The sequence below is a fragment of the Cinclus cinclus genome, chromosome 3 (genome assembly GCF_963662255.1).
Source record: "Cinclus cinclus chromosome 3, bCinCin1.1, whole genome shotgun sequence".
In the NCBI taxonomy this organism is placed as follows: Eukaryota; Metazoa; Chordata; class Aves; order Passeriformes; family Cinclidae; genus Cinclus; species Cinclus cinclus.
Window position 1 is genome coordinate 56,916,846 of NC_085048.1, and position 19,373 is coordinate 56,936,218.

General features: G+C 39.8%; 1 protein-coding gene across 1 annotated transcript in view; it reads left to right on the forward strand.

The window, feature by feature from the left end:
• Positions 1-19,373, forward strand: part of MTHFD1L (methylenetetrahydrofolate dehydrogenase (NADP+ dependent) 1 like) — a 137,888-nt gene that overhangs the window by 5,169 nt on the left and 113,346 nt on the right. Inside the window, exons 4-10 of the mRNA XM_062488866.1 lie at positions 445-569; positions 1,643-1,737; positions 2,642-2,766; positions 9,583-9,694; positions 14,371-14,450; positions 15,158-15,255; positions 19,085-19,258. Of these exons, the coding sequence (XP_062344850.1) occupies positions 445-569; positions 1,643-1,737; positions 2,642-2,766; positions 9,583-9,694; positions 14,371-14,450; positions 15,158-15,255; positions 19,085-19,258 (809 nt within the window). The remainder of the gene's footprint in view (positions 1-444; positions 570-1,642; positions 1,738-2,641; positions 2,767-9,582; positions 9,695-14,370; positions 14,451-15,157; positions 15,256-19,084; positions 19,259-19,373) is intronic.

Below are 19,373 nucleotides of genomic sequence, written 5' to 3' on the forward strand. Positions count from 1 at the left end.
TAGTTTTTCTTTCAAGTGTTACAACATTTTTTGTCCCTGTATTGGACAATACTCCCATGATCTGGTCGTGTTTTGCACTATGTATTAACCAAGGCATCCTGTTTCTAAAAGCATCCTCTGAAGCCAGTACAGTGACAAGCTTTTGCTGAGGTTTGGAGTGGTGAAACACAAACTGTTTTTGGCAGCATAATGTCACATAATACGTGTTTACTTTTGCAAGATGTTTAGAACAGAGTCAGGGTGGCTTAATTTGGTAAGCCACTGATAATAAACTGAGTAGAACAGGTTATTACTTTTTCATTTAGAATCTGCAGTAATAAGCAAGGGAAGCCAAGGTGGCCATAAAGTAATTGGGAAAAAAAAATTTCAGGTTTTACCTCATTCTAATCAGATTCTATTTTTATCAGTTGTTCTGATCTTTAATGCTTCTTATTAACTTCCTAGATTGTCAGTGAAATCTTGAGACTTAATGAGGATCCTAACGTGCAGGGCCTTGCTCTTGACCTCCCAGAAAGCTTATATAGCAGTAAGGTATTAAACGCTGTGAAACCAGAGAAGGATGTGGATGGGTAAGTGGAGCACTGAGAAATAATATTAGCAGGCACAAGCATGATGGCTCTGTAAAATCAGTTTTCCCCTGTGCTTTTCATTAATGGATTCCTCAGTTAATGTGTCTATCTGTGCTATTGAGCAGTGATAAAAGACGCCTCTGAATCAATGAATCAATGAGAAGTCTTTTGCTGAGGTCATTTGGTCGTTACCTTTTTTTTTTTTACACAGTTTATATTCAGGGCATAGTCCTTTCAAAAAATAAAACGAAATCTTGATTTACTGATGATACTTAAGGTACTTCAGTACTTCAATAATACAAGCGGTAGTCACAAAGTACTGAATTTTCACAAGAAGGCTTGATGCAAAAATTGCAGAGAGGGTTTTAACTTCCTTACAGCACTCTCTTGTGGTGAGAGAGCAGGCTACACTAGTTTAGACCCATTTAGCACAGGTTTCCAACCGGTGCCGAGTTGTATTGCTTTCTGAAGAGACCATGGGTGTAATTTAGATTTGTGTGTTACCATTTTGCTGCTCTTGCAGCCTTCCTGCTCTTAGCTGCAGGCTATTACATTTTTTTTATCCCACTCTAGTTTTGTGTTTTCCATGTAGGAAAAAAATCTAAAAATCCTTCAAGTTAGTTACCTTTCCATTATGTGGAGCACTGGAGATTGTCATAGCATGGAAAATTTGGAGCATCCTTCTGTATGAGAAACAATGGAGTGCAGTATGGAAACACCTGGGTTGCCCCCTCTTAAGCCAGCCTGGCTCTGGCAGCATTGGTCTGGTGTTTGGGCTAAGTGTGCTGTGGGCAGCCCATTGTGACAAGTGAAGAGATGCCTGTGTGGTGTGGGATTGTGTTACTCATTCTAACTCAGATCCCTTTCCTGGCCTCTCTTGAGGCTTAGTGTTTGTCTAACTGGGGTGTGGGATGATACAAATTAGCTGCAGTACATGACTATCAAAGGATTTGCTTTTGTGGGAGATGTTTGCTCTTGGGATTAGCTCTTAGCCATGTTACAAGCATTGCTGGGGATTTATGTTGCAAAGACTTTTTTTTTTCGGTTAAATTTCCATATTTTTTCCACTGCAGATTATCCAGTGTAAACCTAGGACACTTGGTACATGGTGATGACTGTGTAGTTCCTCCTACAGTGTGTGCTGTGATGGAGCTTCTTGGAGATACAGGTGAGTCCTTCTATTATAATCATTACATTAATTTTAGCCTAACTATTTTACTCAGTTTTAATCTTGACTAGGAGCCAAATATAATCTGACCTTGTTATGTTTTGTGTTGCTTTCCCACCTGACATGTATTTGTCTCCTGCTAGTGAGGAGGACTCCTCCTGCTCAGTGGCATCTGAATGCTGTATTTGTAGAAATGGGTCTCAGGCCTACAGATTTTGGGTATTAGGCAGGGGTTAGCTTCCATCAGCAGGTTTAATTTCACTGAAGGCACACAAGACATGTGAGTCTTCCAAACAAAAAATACAGGCATCACTTGGGGATTTCACTTGACTGTTTTGATAAGTGTGAGCAGTTGGTGAAACCCAGGTTTGCATGCAAATTGCTGCTGAGCAAATCTTTTGTTTTGGATTGTGTTGTGTCAATGCTGACACTGAACTGGCAGATTTAAACAAGCAGGTTTGCTGTGTGTGAAGACACTTTTGGTTTAAGGCAGTGTTTCAGAAGTTTTCTCTGTCTTACAGTGCTTCATAATTGTTGAAGCGAGGATTTCTGTAGCGGAACTGTAAACAGGAGGTTTAATGTACTTACTAACAAACATGAATGAAAGGATTTGTGCAAAATACCAAACAGCCAGAAGAACAGTGTTTGGCTGCTAGAATTTAGGGAGTCACCAGGAAGCTCCTTGATACCCATGGTTGGCATCCCTGTACAGGCTTCAGAAGAGCTGCCCCGCTGGCACAGCTGCTTTGGTTGTGCAGGCACACAGCGCTGTCCTGTTCTGAGCCCCTTTGCAGCCCCTTCTGCAGTGCTGCAGCCCTGTGTGGCCTGGGGGGAGCTCCATGCAGCTGCTGGTGCTTGTGCCCTGCACTGGGGGTGGCTGAATGACTTCCCTTGTGTCGCTCAGGTGGGAAGAAGGTGCTGCTGGTAGGGGTGCGTGGGGCAGAGGGTGCTGCCCTGCAGAGCGTGCTGCAGCGCCAGGGAGCCGCCGTCCTCAGCTGCCACTGGAAAGCCCCGCAGCTGCAGAGTGAGGTGAGTGCTCTTCTGTCTGCAGGCTCATCCTGCATCCCCACTGTCTGCTCATCCCTGTCAGCTGTCCACCTGGCAATCCTGCCCTTCGCTGCAGTTCTCAAGAGGGACACGCCTCATTGCAGTCACAGGTGGCACAGGGGTTGCTGGTGGCCAGTGTGGGTTGGGGTCTTCTCTCCTTCCTGCTTGCTCAGAAATGGTGCAAACCCTGGCCTCTACCAGAATATTACATGCAACAGTAGCTGCTCTAACTTCATTATTTTACACCGAGGGCTGCAAGAGAAGGAATCCAACAAACAAATGCTTTAGCTCTCCTTTTGGCTTTCTCTCTGTGTGAGAGAAATGCCCTTTTTTTTTCTCATCCTGTGATGTTATCATCTGCATGAAATTGCTTCAGCTGGATTTGTATCCTGAAGGGTGCGGTGCTGGGGACAGCGCTTGTGCCGGCAGCCCGTGCCTCGGGGTGGCAGCCGAGGCAAAGCCATGGTGGCCAGACGACAGGAGGAGCAAACAAACTCGGCGGCTGTGACAGAAAGTTCTCTGGCAAACCCGTGTTTTCACAGCTGTGGATGTTTTTGTCAGGCTTGTCTCAGCGCTGGGCTTTTAAGTGACTGACAGCACTTGGGAAACATATGGCGCTCTGGGAGATGGAGTGCTGTGAACTTGATCCTTGCCGTGTCTCATTCCTGAGTTATTTCTCATTGCTTGGGGTTGTGCTAGAGGACTGCTCTGGGCTGGATGGGGTGGGTGACAGGGTGGCCAGAGGAGTTTCCACTGGCTTACAGCAAAAAGTCTGGATTGGGCCCAGAGCTGCTTGTGCAGTGCTGTCAATAGCTGGAGAGAATTCTGTTTCCTTCCATCCAGATGCTTTCCCATAATCATGCTTTGCTCTTTGGCATTCCCTATAGCTTACCTCTTGGAGCAGGACACTGATGGGAAACAGAATGGGAGGCCTAAGTTTGAGGCTTTATGCACTTCAGTCTTCCAGGTTCATTTTAACTTTTGGCAGTACAAGAGTTTGTACTTTGCCTGCGGGACTAATGAGAAGAGCCCAGGGAAAACCTACCTTCGTCTTCCTCACCCGTGAGCCTGGAGCAGCATGTCACCAGTAATCCCAGAGCTGTGCTGAACCTGTCTGGATGTCACTCTGGTGGTTAACTCTAGCTCCTTGATAAAATCTAATGCATGCAGGGAAAGCTATCCTGTTTCATATTCCCAGAAGCTGGAGAGTCAGAAACTGAGCACAAGTTTCTAACCAAACAATGAAGTACTGTGGCAACCTCTACATGAACTACAATGTTGTTAGATAACATGATTATAGAATTTATATTCTGGTGTTGTTTAAAATGCAGATTATGAAAAACAGCTTTAATGTTCGCCAGGTTTCTTCTCTTGATTTTTTTGTTATTTGAATTTCAAGTAAGAAAATGTGTTATTCAATGTTTAAGTTTTTCAGAGACTTGAAAGAATCAATTTATGTTTTGTTTTTCCTGCACAATGCACTAACTTTTCATTTGTCTGAATGGGATACCTCTACAGTGGCAGTCTGTATGCTGTTGTTTGGAAGTGTAACCTGTGGTAGCATAATAACTTCACTCAGCAAGTGAGGGATAAACTTATGAAGAGGATGAGTTTTTCACTAGGATGCATTTGTTTTGCAATATATAACAGGAAAGGAGAGTTTTATCTTAAGGGTAGGGGGAATGTTATTTGTTGTAATCCAGTGACCAGGCCTATTTGCATTAAAGCACTTACCATGACCTTAATGATGTAATATCTTTCTTAAGTGGTTACTACATTACCTTAGACTAGCTCTGCTAATTTGTTCTTCTTTTTAAAAAGGACAGCATAACAACAAGTGTTTCCTTTAGAAATTCTTTTAATTTAAATGAGTTACACAAGACTAAGTTTGTAGGTCTTTTGGATAAGGTTTTGTATTGCTATGGACTTGTTATTGCTTTGTGCACTTTTGCAAAAATATTTTGAAAATGATCAAGAGGAAGTATGTTTTAGTCCACCTTAGGAAAAGTTTAAAAATATGGAGGTAGCTCTCCTAACAAACAGCATAATGCTATATACCATCTGACTTAGTGTGCTCCTTTAAAACAAGTCTGTTCTGCCTTATGGCAGAAAAAGGGAATAAAATAAATAATGGTACATTTTCATTTTGTTGCTTTGATCTGAAATAATGGACACAGTTTCAATGTTCTTTTCACTCCCCACTTCATGTTTTGCTGAGCAGATTATTAATATTTCTTTTTGTTCCATTTTGGGTTTGCTTGACCAGTTCTCACAGCACAGCTGAGCCATGTCCTTCAGAACTGTTGAGCTTCTTGGGTTTTCAAATAATTCACAAATGTGAGAAAGCATTTTTGAAGGTTCTGGCAAGTCTATGCAAAGTTGTCATGAAGAAACATTGTTCTTTTTGCCTTGATAGGTTCAATGTGAAAGAAGTTACAAAGTGAGAGATAAAGACACAAGCATCTTAGAGGAAATACTTAAGATGTTATCATTCTGTTAAGCTTTGTGTAGAGAGCTCTTCAAAGGCATTGTGCCTGATGCATGACCTAGTGACATACTTTTAGGGGTATTCCTTGTAATTTTAAAATGGGACTCCCCAAAATCAATTCAGTGTTGCATATGAAGAATGGGAGCTGGTGATTTTAATCCTTTATTATGTCAGAATTATGCTTTCTAGCTTGAAAGGAGGTTGTCAAGTGGATCCATATTAAAAAAAAATGTTATTTTCTTGCCAAAACATAGAAAACAGAATTTTATTTCAGTCATTTAAATTCAGTCAGTCATTATTTCATCATGTCATCTTTAATATAGTCTGTTTGTGAACCATAGCATGCCTGTTTTAAGAGATTAAAAGAGATTTTATCTTACAATTTTATTGTAAAAGTAGTGAGAATTGGTCTGTCTGTGTATAATTAGGAATAGAAAAGTTGTTTTGAAAAGCGAGGTTAAGAATAGGAGAGTGGTTCAGCTGGAGAGCTGAGTGGGAGTTTCCTTTTCAGTTTGAAAAATAACTTCTTTTGGCCACAGGGTGCTTTTCCTTAGAGCCAACACTTGAGCTTCAAACTCTTAGACATCTCTTAGCTATTTGCTGTCCTAGTTTTGCTGTCTTGGTAAGACCAAGACTCTTGTGATGGGCAGAAAAATAAGTTTTATATTGTAAGCATGAAAGAACAGGAGGCCAGGCACATGGATCCCATAAGAGGAGAGGAGAGGGAAGCTGCATGAACGATTCTAATGACATAGACAAAGTATTTCCACTTCAACACCTTATGCACATCATCTCTGTTCCTTGTAATTTTGAAATGTATCTCCCTGTCTGTGAGCTAGAGGAGAAGCTGCTAAAGCATGGATCATAGTGGCAGGCTTGAGCCCACAGCAGAGGTGTGGGCTTGATTTTCATGTGCTCTGTGTAGGGCAAGTGCATTCAGGGTGATGTGACAAGGAAAGCTGGAGGAAACCATGTGATTAGTACATGCCCTGGTGCAAAACGTACCTGAAGGTACATATTTACTTTAAAAATTTTCAGGGTTTCAGAAAGTAATTAAAATTGCTGTGGTTAAAGTGGTACCTGATCAGTAAACTGATGTGCAAAGGGACTTCTACATAGAGTTGTGAAAAAGCTTTTCATCATATTCCTATTCTTCATTGCATCTCTTCAATTTTATATGGCCTAGCTTAATACCCAGGATTCTGAGGGCTTTTACATTTCAATTTTTAATTTTAATTTTTTTGTTTGATCATGCATTTAAAAATGGCCTTTGTAGCAGTCCATTTTAACTATGAGAAAATGGAAATTTTATTCAGACTTCACAGGAAAATGGAGTTTCAGTAATCTGTAATAGACAGCTACTTTGTGCCTTTATCATTTAATACTTGGCTGGAAAGTCTGTATTGTTGTTTTAACATTTGGTGTTCTGTCTTGGGAATGGGTGGTGCTTCTTAATCTGCTTCAACTTAAATCTTGGTGGAGGGGATCATATTTTCTTATGAGGTAAGGTTGCAGATTATTTATTGGCACAGCTCTTCCCAACTGAAAAAATATTTACCGGTGAGAAGGCAGGATACTACTGGACTGTTGGCTTACTTTGTCTCCAGCCTGTTGCCTAGTACATTAAGGAGGGTTTGGCCTGATGCTTGTCATTCTTTCCTCTAGCCAGCCTGATGGAATGGAGCCTTGCTGTCCAGGAAGCATGAGGCAGGCAGCCACATGTTCTCCCTCATGGGTATTTCCTTGACCTTCTGGCTGTGGCTGCCTGTAGCATCTGGTTCCTGTCAGATGTGTCCTTTGTGTCCTCTGCCCAGGGACTGTGGTGCATTTGCTGAGGGAGGCTAAATGTGATTATATTCATAGGACTTTTCCATGTCTGCAATCAGTTTCTGATGTAGGAGTTGACCCTCAACACGCATCCCAAGGTTTGCTTCTTGCTTTAGTGATTAAAGAGGGGTCAAAAGAGTACATTATGGCAGAAGAGAAAAATCTAAAAGCAATGGAGGCATGGGCACAACTTCTTGCAAGAAACTAAAGAAATTAAAATTCCCTGATGGAGATTCCATAAATCTCTTCCAAGGACACCCAGAATTCTGTCCACAAGTATTTTGCTTTCAGTGGACTTGCTCTCCCAGTTTCTGGATATACTTTTTAAAAATACTGATGGGGAAAAAATTCTCTAAAATGTTTGTGATATATATTTTATTGATTCTATGGGAACTTTTTCAATAGTTGCACATAAAATATTGTTTTCAGTGTGAAATAAGGGAAAGGAAATCACACTGGGGAAGGCTCTGAGAAATCCATGTGTCTAACCTGTGGTACAACTATTTGCTGCCATGTGAAGCAACTTTTTTTCATGGAGGATGTGGGGCAGGGCAATGAGGTGAAAGGTCCAGCTGGTTTTCTGCTAAAATTTATAGGTATATGTGATGTTAGCTATCTGAACCAATGTTATTGTTGGCTTCAAAAATAATTGTGTTCAGCTGTTAAGAACATTTTTCAACATTAGGGTCGGTAGTCATAGAGGTGAATATTTGGTTCCATCAGTTGTTTTCTGACATTACAGTTACATTGAATCAATTTTGTCATGAGGATGTTGGCTGAACATTCATCAGAATTATTACTTGTTGCATACAGCTCTCAACTTGTTCATCAATTCACGATGCTAAGCGGTGTGCATAGCTCTTGGTCCTTGTCCCAGGGGCTTTGCATGGAAAGGCATCTTGACTTACAGTATATGATTTTTAACTGCTTGAATATTAATTTTTTTTTTCCTTGAAAAAAAAAAAAAAGGCTGTGCTCATGTAACTGCGAAAAATCACTGTTTTTCTCTGTTTTGATGTTGACTGTTACAGCAGAGATTTCCTTCTTTTGCAAGGCAAAGTGTGCCTTCAGCATGGTGTTCTTGGTACATGAGGAATTACAGCATCCTTTTATCCAGATTTCCTTGCAGATTTCTCAGTATCACTTGACTTGACACTGGTCAGGCATTATGACTTATGTGGCCTTCTAAGAGTGGCATGTAAGCTGATACTTGCAGCAGACTCAGGAGTGTGACCAATTTGAATAAGGGTGAATGACTGTGCACAGGCAGTTACAGGAGTGTTGCTGGACATGTGACTGAAGCCTGAATCAGCTCACTGCATTAGTCATTTGTCAAAAAACTAAATCTTCTCCCACACTTCTGGCTTTGTTTCCACATTGGGATCTCTAAGGAGGGTTAGGCCATCCTTGTGTCCTCCAAGGGGAAGATGGAGATTTTTTAGTTTTATGCCTTTTCCACAGCAGTTATGTTCTTCTCCCCTCCTGGATGCTCAGCTGTGCCAAAAACCTGCTATCCTGACAAGATTTGTAGCTGTTCTTTCTTGGCAAGAGTGTTGGGCAGGGTTGTGTCAGAGCACTTTTGGCCAAAAAAGAAGCTGGAACGCTTGTCAGTCACAAATCAATTTGTAGAGTGGCTCACTGAGTTCGTGACGCTTGGAATTAATTTGCATTTACCCAAAATATTACCAAAACTGCTGTATTTCTGAAATAATTTTTACAGTGTGACTTGAGGCAATGCCTTTCTGTGCTTAGCTTTTTTAGTGTATCTTAATATGTCTGCTTCTGGTGCTGTCCCTTATCTCATGGTGATTCTAATAATTGGTAAAGGGCCCTGTTTCAGAGCAACTGGGGAAAGAAAAGCACTTATGTCTTTGATTATAAGAATTTTAGTAGTAACCATTTTTGCTCCAACATCTGCCAGCTTAAGCTAAATCAGGGGCAGTGATTAGCAGACATGGACTGAGAAGGAAAAAAGTGCTTTAATTGGTATTCAAAGGCGCTGATCTTCGCAGAAGGGGTCAGTCATCCTGCATTCCTGTCAGCTGGCCTGGTTTTCTACTGTCTGTCAATCTGGCTGTACTCTTTACAAGTGCCTATTTGCTGTCTTTCAACCCTTCTTTTTCTTAAGTTACTTCAAGTTATTTTGGACTTTAGGACAATGATAGAACTTTTTTTTTGGAAGGGTATGATCCCCATTAAATATTGATACTTACTTTGACCTCACTCACCTGATCTCTCAATTTGTTCACCTAACTTAATTTTAAATGCTATTCTTAACATTAAAAATTCTACTTTAAACTTTCTTACTTGGCAGGTAAGAATCAAATTATCAATTTGTGTCTTTCTTTTTCATTCTTGTTGTCTGTAAGAGCTTTGCTCAAAAGGCTGTATAAGTCTGAAGACTTTTAAGATGTGTATCCTAGTATGTGTTTCTAAGATTAAATGCTTGTTTTGTTTCTGGGGGTGTTTTGGGCTGTCCCTAGCTCGGTCACGCAGACACGGTGGTGTTTGGCAGTGCAAAACCCGATGATGTTCCTGTGAGCTGGATAAAGCCTGGGGCCACTGTTATCTACGGTGCTCATGATCTTCTGTCAGGTAAGAGGTAATAAAAGGTGACAGTTCTTGCAAGTGCTGTACAGTGAACCTTTGAGATGTGTGTGGCATCTTGGTGATAGCACAGTGTGGTTAAAAGCTGCATTTCTGTGGGAGGGCCTTTAAAAGTGTGTGTGTACAGGGCATGTGTACACCTTTATCTGATGTATAAATAGGGAAAAGATGGTGGGTGAGAGAAGGAAGGTTGCAATAGATTCTTCATACCAGAATGGTTAGATAAGCGATGACCCAATGGATTCAGAGAGTTCAGAGGGAAGACTGTTGGGTCATCAGATGAGGTATTACATAGTGCTGTTTTGTACAGTGTCTCATCCTGTGACTTCTGTGGTCTCACCTGGAGTACGGGAAAAGGAGAAGAAGGGAAGAAATATCAGCTGCAAAGTGCTGTGAAACTGTCTGCAGAGAGTGGTACAGGAGGGAGTAGAGAAATCATGTGTAGTTAAGAGGCAGAATGTCTCCTGCAGTAATTATTCCTGCAAAAAACGGTTTGGTTTCATCTTCCTCTCTCCCTAACTTGTGGAGGGTGTATGTGTTCAATAATTTATCAGTTGAAAAAATGTTGGAGAATTTTCTTGGGAATAAAATTAAGAAATCTTCCCAGAAGTTACTCTGCTGCTAGAATACCATGTAGTAATAATAATAACATGTAATTTTAAGTTTCCTGTATAATTTCTTAAAATTCTGTGAAGAGCTCTAGAGATTTTCTAGATTTTTGGGGTGTGTATGAATTTGATTACTCAGCATCCCAATGAGATTATGCTGCAAATGAATAGGAAAATGAGGAAGTACATGGGTAGCATGACTGGTTAATCTGTGGAGGTTTTTTTAATCTTATCACAAGTGTATTAGTATGACATCTATTGATGCAAAACTATGGAAATGGGCATAAAGCTGAGAAAACCTAATTGCATGGGTTTTAAACTAGGGATATTCCCTAAGGGCAAATTAAGCAGACACTCCATGAAGAGTTAATGCAAGATCAGGCTCATAAAGCAGCTGCTGTTCCCATGCAAAGCATGACCTTAGCAATAGATATCTTTCCTTGTCTTTCATGATATCCTCCTGACTTGAACAGACACTGCAGGTGTGAAGATCTGGGTTATTATTCACTTGGTTGTCTGAAAGCATTTGGACATTCGTTGTCTACCTCCCAAAGCAGATCTCTGATCCTACTGAGGATCTCAAGGGTGGGTACCAAACCTTATCCCTTCCTGATGCTACACAAAGTGTCCAAAAATAGTACACGTTTTCTTTTTCCTGAACTAGTGACTAGGAGTCTCCTTGCATCTCTAGGGCCCATTTATTTCCCCTAGGGATTTTTGGATGTAATTGTTAAGTATTTGCAGGGCAGGGCTTGGCACACAGGTCTCTTCAGCAGGTTCCCAGCCTGCTACTATGACACAGTCTTATATGAAGGAGGAATGGGGGAGAAAGAGAAGGGAATAGAGAAGATGGAGTGGTGGTACAGCAGTCATACCTACCTATAAATAAATTAATTAATTAAAAGGAGTCTCCCCTCCTCATTTTAATCTTGCAAGTAGAAGCCTCTTATGCGACAGACTTGGGGTGGTTCTAACAGGGTGGGATAAACCAGTCTGTGCAGCCTAAGTAGGCATCAGGAGTGACTGGACTCCCCCAGCACTATGTGCTGTCTGGTGCAAGTCCCACTTTCAGATACCTAATTCTCTCCATTGAGAAGTGAGTCTGAGCCTTCACAGACCTGAAAGTTACACAGTATAACTGCACACTATGTCTTAAGACTTAAATATTTTCATGCTTTAGTTACTCTAAAGAACTATAGATAATATTAGTGTTTCCCTTCTCTGAAAAAGTGTTGTTAGAAAGGCCGCATTACATACCACAGTAACATTCATTCCTAATGCAGGAAATGTAAGGTTTGGCATAAGCATATACATTTCTTGGCATTTTTCAAGTTGTAGCAACGCGCTCTGTTGAGTACTGCATTTTTTTGGAAAGGCAGTGTGAGATTTTTATCAAGATAATTTAAATAGAACTTAATGTACCAAATGTCTATCTGTCCCTATGGTTATTCTTTTGAGCTATGGTTATACTTTCGAGGTTGTCAGAATCTTGAAGAAATTCCAGAATTACAGCAGAAATGCATTTTACCAGCTGTAAAAGTGTTGTTCTCAAAGCTTACTAGAGAGGAACGTGAAACACAGGTGTCTGACAGGAAGAACACACTTCATTTAGTTGCAAGATATTTGTGTAAAGCCCATTGTGGAGTAGTTGTGACCTTGGAGAAACAACTGAATCTCATAACTGCCTCTTGACTTCCATGGAATCTGGCTGAGGTGCTTGGAAATTGTTCTGGATTTTTTCTTGCTTTAGAAATGTCCAGCTTAACATCTGTGGGGTCGCAGGAGCTAAATGAAGCCTGAAAGCAATAATGGTCATGAAGTAACTTTTGTTCTTGCTAGATGGTGGCTGGATTTCCAACTTGCGTGGGTGTACATGTCCTCTAACACACTTGCATATTTTAAAAGCATTCAGAATTTGCAAGGACATAGCTGAATTGGGAAAATATAAGTCAGGAGAGTAGGGATAAAAGTGCTCACTTCAAAGTGACAATTCTTTTTCAATTTATTTTTTTTTAATTTGACTGAATATTTTTAAATTTTCACCATTTTAAAACATTCTGCAATTTTCTAGCAGTGTAACATCTGCTTCTGTTGCACTGACAATCTTGGAATCAGGTGAGTGCTGATAATATCTTGCAGGAATATACTTTATAAATGCATGGAAATTAAAATATCTTTCTGAACAAAACTTAAGGAAACCAGAATTATTTGGGATTTGATGTCCAACTCTTTTGGGGTCATTTGAAAGCTGAAACCCACATGGTTTGAGTATGTTAGTGGGAAATTCAATGATTTCCCCACCTCTTCTCTATTCTAGGCTGCCTGAGCAGACAGGTAGCACCTGACAGCTGCTCTCACTCATCTGCACAAAGGATATGCACAATGTCTGAAGTTCAGCTGATCTGACCATATTCCGAAGCAGAGAGTGCTATTCCAGCCTCCATCTGGAAAATTTATCCTAGGAGAACTGTTGCAATCCCATTATTGTCTTGCTAACTCCATGTGTGCATGACTTTCACCTCTAGTTTCACCTCCACCCCTGTAAAAGCCTGGTTAGTCCTTTGTGGGGTGACTGTGTAGCATAGGCAGTCCGAGAGAAAGTTTATTGAAGGGAATTGTCTAATTCTAGTATGTATTTACACACATGCTAGCTCTGCCCTGATAAAAATAGTCATATGAAGCCAAATAACATAAAAAGTCAAAATGTTTCTGTAAAGCACAGCTGTCTAAAAGGGGGTTTTAAACTTCATTCTTCCTACTTTGTCTGTTTGGCAGCTCTCCCAGCCTGGTCTCAAAGCAACAAGAGTCATCTTATGACTGTAATAGACTATTCCAGTAAAACTCCTCTGTCTAAATCTAAAGCTGAGCATCTCCAGAAGAAATTGTTGGGATTTTGTTTGGTTGTTTTAATTGCAAGTGTTAATGCAAGTAGAAGGACTTTTCAGACACTTTCAATTAGAGTTTAATATGAGGACTGTTGTCTTCAGTTTAGTTAGATTTGTCGTTGATGTGTGGATGCCTGGTGGCAGGAAAGTTTGAGAAAGGGTCAGGAAACACATGGAATGATGCAGAGAGAGTCTCTTGCTCTCTCAGCGATGGGTGTGGGACAGTGGGCTGTAGCTGCCACCCTGTCTCCACTCTGAGTGCTCTGTGCCCTGCTGCTCTGGGACCCTTGTTGGGAGGGGTGGTTGTGCAAGGAATCGTGAGCCTTTTATGACCAGTAGAGAAGGGGTGAATCGAGCAAGAGCTTGGCCAGGTCAGGGTTTGCACTTCAGTTCCCCCATGGCAGAAGGGTTAAAGCTGTCAGCGTGCAGTTGTTAATTTTTATTACAATTATGTCTACACCCTTCAGAATGTGTCTAAAGCCTTGATATGCTCACAGAGACTAGGTTGTGAATTTTGGAGAAATTGTGTCTAGTTAAAAGTCCATGAGCAACAACAGAAGAACAAGCCAGAAGAAGGATTACAGCAAAATGACAAAATAGTATGTTTAGTTGGGGTAGCTAATGTACAATTATAATTTGATATATTTCCACTAGAAAGAATTATAACTGTCTCTGAAGTTGAAGTCACTCTGAATTGTATAGACTCTACAGAATACCTACTCTTAATATCATACTGATGAAGATAACTGTTGCTATTAAAAAAAATTGCATAAACTGCTTCCAAGTTATAATAAGCCTGTATGGTATTTGTGATAATTTAATTGTTCTCGCTCACTTGTGCATCAAAGAGAAGAGTCTTTACCATGCTCATTTAGGTGTTTTGTTCAAGCATGTATGTAGCTTTTCAAATAAAGCTGTGTGAATATTTTTTTCTCTGGGTTTGTGTAATATGTTTCACAGCATACATTTACTCCCCAATTTTAAGAGTGTATTCGTCCTTCTGGGTGATTTCATTTGAAGTATTAAAGAAGCCACCTATAATTTTGTCAGTAATATTCTTAAATTTCAAGTCAACATTCTGAAATTTTTTATTTGGACATAAGCTTCCAATACACTTACTCCCACTCACAAAACATTTGTGATTTATTACTGCAATACTCATATTTTTCAGAGAAACACAACTATGGTCAGCAGAACAACCCTGGTGCTGGAAAGTCTATTGGTTCTCTTGCAGTAGCAATGAGAATGCAGGTTAGTGTACCTTTCAATGTTGTAGATTTGTTGCTCTTTCTGTAAGTTGCACAAATTGCTTCTACAAGTTGATATTTTAACTTTTGTTTTGCTCTTTTGAACATCTTACCTGACCTCTATTTCAATAGCAACTCTTAATCAGATAAAGTTATACCTATTACATTTAATCACAGAAAGCTAAATTAAAAATCAGACATCTCATAAGACTGGTTAATGCAGTAAAGTTTGGCAGAAGTATTTGTGTCAATAGGCTAATGTCACTCACTCTGGAAAGACTGTGAAGATTGATTGTATCTGTCTACATTTTTGCATTATGATGGTTAGAGAGTCCAAAAGTTTATTTAATTTTGGAAGCAGCATGAGTCAGTCAAGGAACAATCAGCATCTTCCATTATTTTTAAGGTGTGAGCGAAGAATAATAATTATCCATCTTACCACAATAAAATATCCAACTGCCTAATTAGAAACTCTTCTCTGCCACTTATGTGTTAATGGAGTTGTTTTTTTTTTTTTTGAAATGTGGTCAAATAATAGCAAAGTGGCTCTTATTTTGTCCTAACTCCATGAAATGAAAAAAATTATAAGTTTGGGGTTTTTTGTTATCCATTGCCATAGAAGTTATTTCAACATACTCTAGAGATTGTTTGAGATTAATGTTCAGCATTTATGATGCAGCTGTTGTGTGCTGTTTTCTTGTTTAAAACCAGAACACGGTAAAAAATGTGGAGAGATGGATCCAGTCCCAGCAGTACAGGAAGTGGGACTTCCACAGCTTGAAACTGCAGCCCCTCTCCCCAGTGCCCAGGTAATAAGTGCTTTAAAAGAAAAAAAAGAAAAATATTTTTTTAAAAATGCAAATATGACAACCTTAAAATGTTCTGTGCCTGATTAATTTTTAATCTTATGTGGACTATACGTTGTGCCATTCTCTTGCATGCTTCATTGTGACCGTGTGCTTCTGTTTGCCATTGACTTTTATTTTGACAATATGCATAGGAGCCAAGCTTTATTTATTGAAGACCTGAAACTGGAAGGTTTCATTGACGAAGGGAGGAGAAGCCTTGAGCAATACCAACAGAAATACAAAAGACAAGAAGCTCCTAATGGCTAAACCCTAATGCAGGAAGGTGTTTAGTTAAGGCTCAGTGATTTCAGTGGCATTTGAGTTTGTATTTATTTTCTTCCTTCAGCAGAAGTACTTTCTTCTGCATTAGACTTCTAAATTCCTGTGTGGGTGTGAAAAGCAGGAAACATATTTATTCTCATAGCCAGAATATTTTCAATCAGTTCCTGTCATTCACTTCCCAAGGGGCCTCAGGGATTTCAGGTCTGCCTTGGCATGGTTGCTGACATCTCTGACATTTAAAGCAGCCTGAGCTCTTTACTGCACTAAAGTGCTTTGCTATGTGTTGGCTGTGTTGTGTGACAGGGAGAGGAACCAGTGGCTGGGAAGTCTCAACATTTTTTTGTGCTTATTGACACGCGTGCTTCTGCAGATGCTGAAGGTACCTCACATGAGAAGAAAAAGACAGCTGGAACTGCATAGTCGGGAGGACAGAAGGATCTTATCAATGTGTCTAAATACAATGTGCAATAATGCAAAGAGGAGCAGGGCAGGCTCTGTTCAGTGGAGCTCAGTGACAGAACCATAGGCAATGAGCAGAAACTGAAACCCAGGAAGCTCCATTTGAACATCAGGAAATAAATACTTCTTCACTGTGAGGGTGGCCAAACATTGACACTGATTGTGCAGGGTGGTTGTAGAGTGTCCATCCTAGGAGATCTTCAGAAGCTGCCTGGATATAAGCAACTAACTAGCTCTAGGTACCCCTGCATGAGCAGGGGGTTGGACCAGATGACTTCCAGAGGTCCTTTCCAACCTTAACCACCTTGGGATTCTGTAATTCTGAATCCTTTTGGTGTCTTTCTGGAAATCTGTGACAAAATGTTGTATTTTCTAAGCATTTTGATTTAGTTTTCACTCTCTCTTACAAGAGTTTAATGGGAATGAACACAAATGTAACTTAAACCAGAGATGCCAAAAGAATGAGTTTTCTCTTGTAATCAAGGGCACAAGGGGGTAGAAATTCTTGAGCTTTTTTTTTTTTTTTGCTATGATGTAACATTTCTAGAATTGAAGACTAAAAAACCTATCCTTAAATAATACAATTAAAAGTTAAAGTATGCGATATCATAAGTGTGATGGTAAAAAAACTTTAAAAAAATATTCCAAATCCTCTATGACGTGTGTTTAGTACATAAATAATTACATAATAAATAAATGATGGTGTATACACACACCATAATATATTTAGTATAATATATAATTAGTAATGGAACTTGCATTTATCTGCTAACTCCATAGTTTTGTCTTTTTTCTTTTAAATGTAAACAAACCCTTCAGATGGAAAGTATCCTGTAATAAAATATAAGCTTGCAGTAATACACCACGTTGTGTGGAAACAGATGGGGTTTTCATTGAAAGTGAGGCAAAGCTGCTTAAGCACTAAAACTAAGAACATCTGCTTTTTGATTTCTCTGAGATTTGGGTTGAAGTATTTCCAAATATATTGGAAATGGAATGGAAATCTTTCTTACAGTATGCAGTAAAAAAAGAAAAGTCAGGTGAGTAGATGTAAAGCCTGCTTTCGTCTTTTAAATTTTTCTGTGTTTTGTAAATTATCACTTAGCATTGTCAGTGATGGACTTCTTGCTTAACAGTTTTCATTCAAGCAGAAGAACCACTTTTGCACTTCCCCAGCAATACTGAATAACACAACATATTGAATAATTTGGGTATTTCCAATACAGAGAATATATTGTCAGACTAAAAGAGTCATCTACAAATGCAGACTTCTAAAGTCCAGTTATCTTTATCCAGGTATCTAGTCCAAATCTTTATTTTCCTGTGTTTTAGGAAAATATATTTAGTAGGAGGATAAAAATGAAAGTTAACTTTGTCGTATTAGTCTGCATCTTTCTCCTCTTGCTAAATGCATCAATTATTTTAATAGGAGAGTAGTCACCCTGAAACTTTTCCTTTCTTAGGTCTTTAAGGGACCACACTACCATCAATTTAGCAAGAATTTTCTGGGACTTGAGTTGTTTACATATAGTAAGTTCTGAGTGAAAACTTCAGATAGTTTTTGTCATGTGATGTTTGTAAGCCACTCCATCTTGTGTTCTTGTTAAAACTGTTTGGCTACTTGTGTTTGAAGTCACACATAAGAAGCCAAAGGTATATCCTTCTACGAAAGAGAATGCACTTAGTAAGTCTTTGAAAGAAAGCAGGTTCCAGGTTAGTGCTCTGACTAACTCCTTGTCCTGTAGTACTGGATTATGTCATTGTTTAGGTGGATGGTTTCTGGGTTCCACTTAGCTGCTGCAGGGTGGAAAAGGGGGATACTTGAGAACTATAAATGAATAATGGCACCAGTTTAGGATTTTCTCTAAGAATTACAAGCAATTAAGTTGGCACAGACTGATCAGTTGCTAGGTGGATGCAGAACAGCCGAAGTCCGCATGCAGAGTTGAGATCTGGAAGTAGTTTTATGTTCACTGGTGGATTTTTCAGGTCTTGCAGAATGTTTGAAAGTTCAGGACATGAGCTTTCATGCCATTGCCAGATTCTATGTTAAAAATGCTGTCATCAACTGAAACTACAGGAGGAAATTTAGCCTGGTTAGGCTGAAGGTAATTTTTAAAGTTGTTTTTTGTGGTAATGTGAGCGATTTAAAGCCCAAGGAGACACCTCTTCACATCCTGTGTGCCAGCCCCTGGGCTTCCATGCTGCAGGAGCTTATAGCTGCTACATGCTTATGTGGACATAATGGGCAACTAGGTCTAGCTCACAAATGAAAAATCCATGGTGGAGTATTAAACCCAAAGACCTCAGGTTGTCCAGGTCAGGAATTGCAGATACAATAGTGTCCCCTACATCAACGTCCCCTCAGGGGGAATCTGTGTGCTTGCCTCAGCTGCTGCTCACCCTTGCTGGAGGTAATTTGTAGGCTCACTGGATGTCTTGGCAGAGCCCTGTGCTTTAGACTCCTGCTGTGTGGCCATTCTTAGTTTAGCTGTGTTTTAGAAGTGCATGAGCTGGTCTTCAAATGCCTTGTTTCCTTTGGTGCCCTCATGGGGGAGTAGCAAAGTTGGCTCTGCCCTTGGATAAAAGGCGCTGCATGCACAAGCTGCGAGTTTAGCAGCAAATGTGTTCGTGTGACTGGTGGCCAAAGAATGCATGCACTTTTGAGTAAATTGTATGTGCTGAAATATGCTGTGAGGGAAAAGAACAAAAGGGAAAAACAAACCCAGAAACATCCATTCCAGGGGGACATGCTTGAGCATCCAGCAGACACGTTTCTAGCTTGATATGAAAGCATTATGTAATATCTGGAGTCTGATTAAACGAGAGCTCTCTGTGAAATTGTAACAATTAGCAAACACTGTATGTGATTTTCAATGTTATATTAGGTGCTAGTTAGTATTTAGGTTTGGTTAATAAAATGTGCGACAGAATTGAAAAACTCATTACAGTAACTCCATTGTTGGATTATTTGCTGTTGTTTTGTGCTCTGTTGTCGACCACCTAAGCTGAGAGACATCTCCTGGCTCCTATTTGTTTTCTTTTCCAGTGATATTGAGATTTCCCGAGCACAGAGTCCAAAAGCTGTTGATGTACTTGCCAAGGAGATAGGATTGCTTACAGATGAAATTGAGATCTATGGCCAAACCAAAGCCAAAGTACGTTTGTCCCTGCTGGAAAGGTTAAAGGATCAACCAGATGGAAAATATGTTCTAGTTGCTGGGTAAGAATGCTATGTAATGTCATTAATGGCCACTGTTTCCACTCTTATTAATATAAACATGCAATTTCCATCTTTTTTTGTACTCTGCACAAATAAGAATCCTGAATGTTTTCAT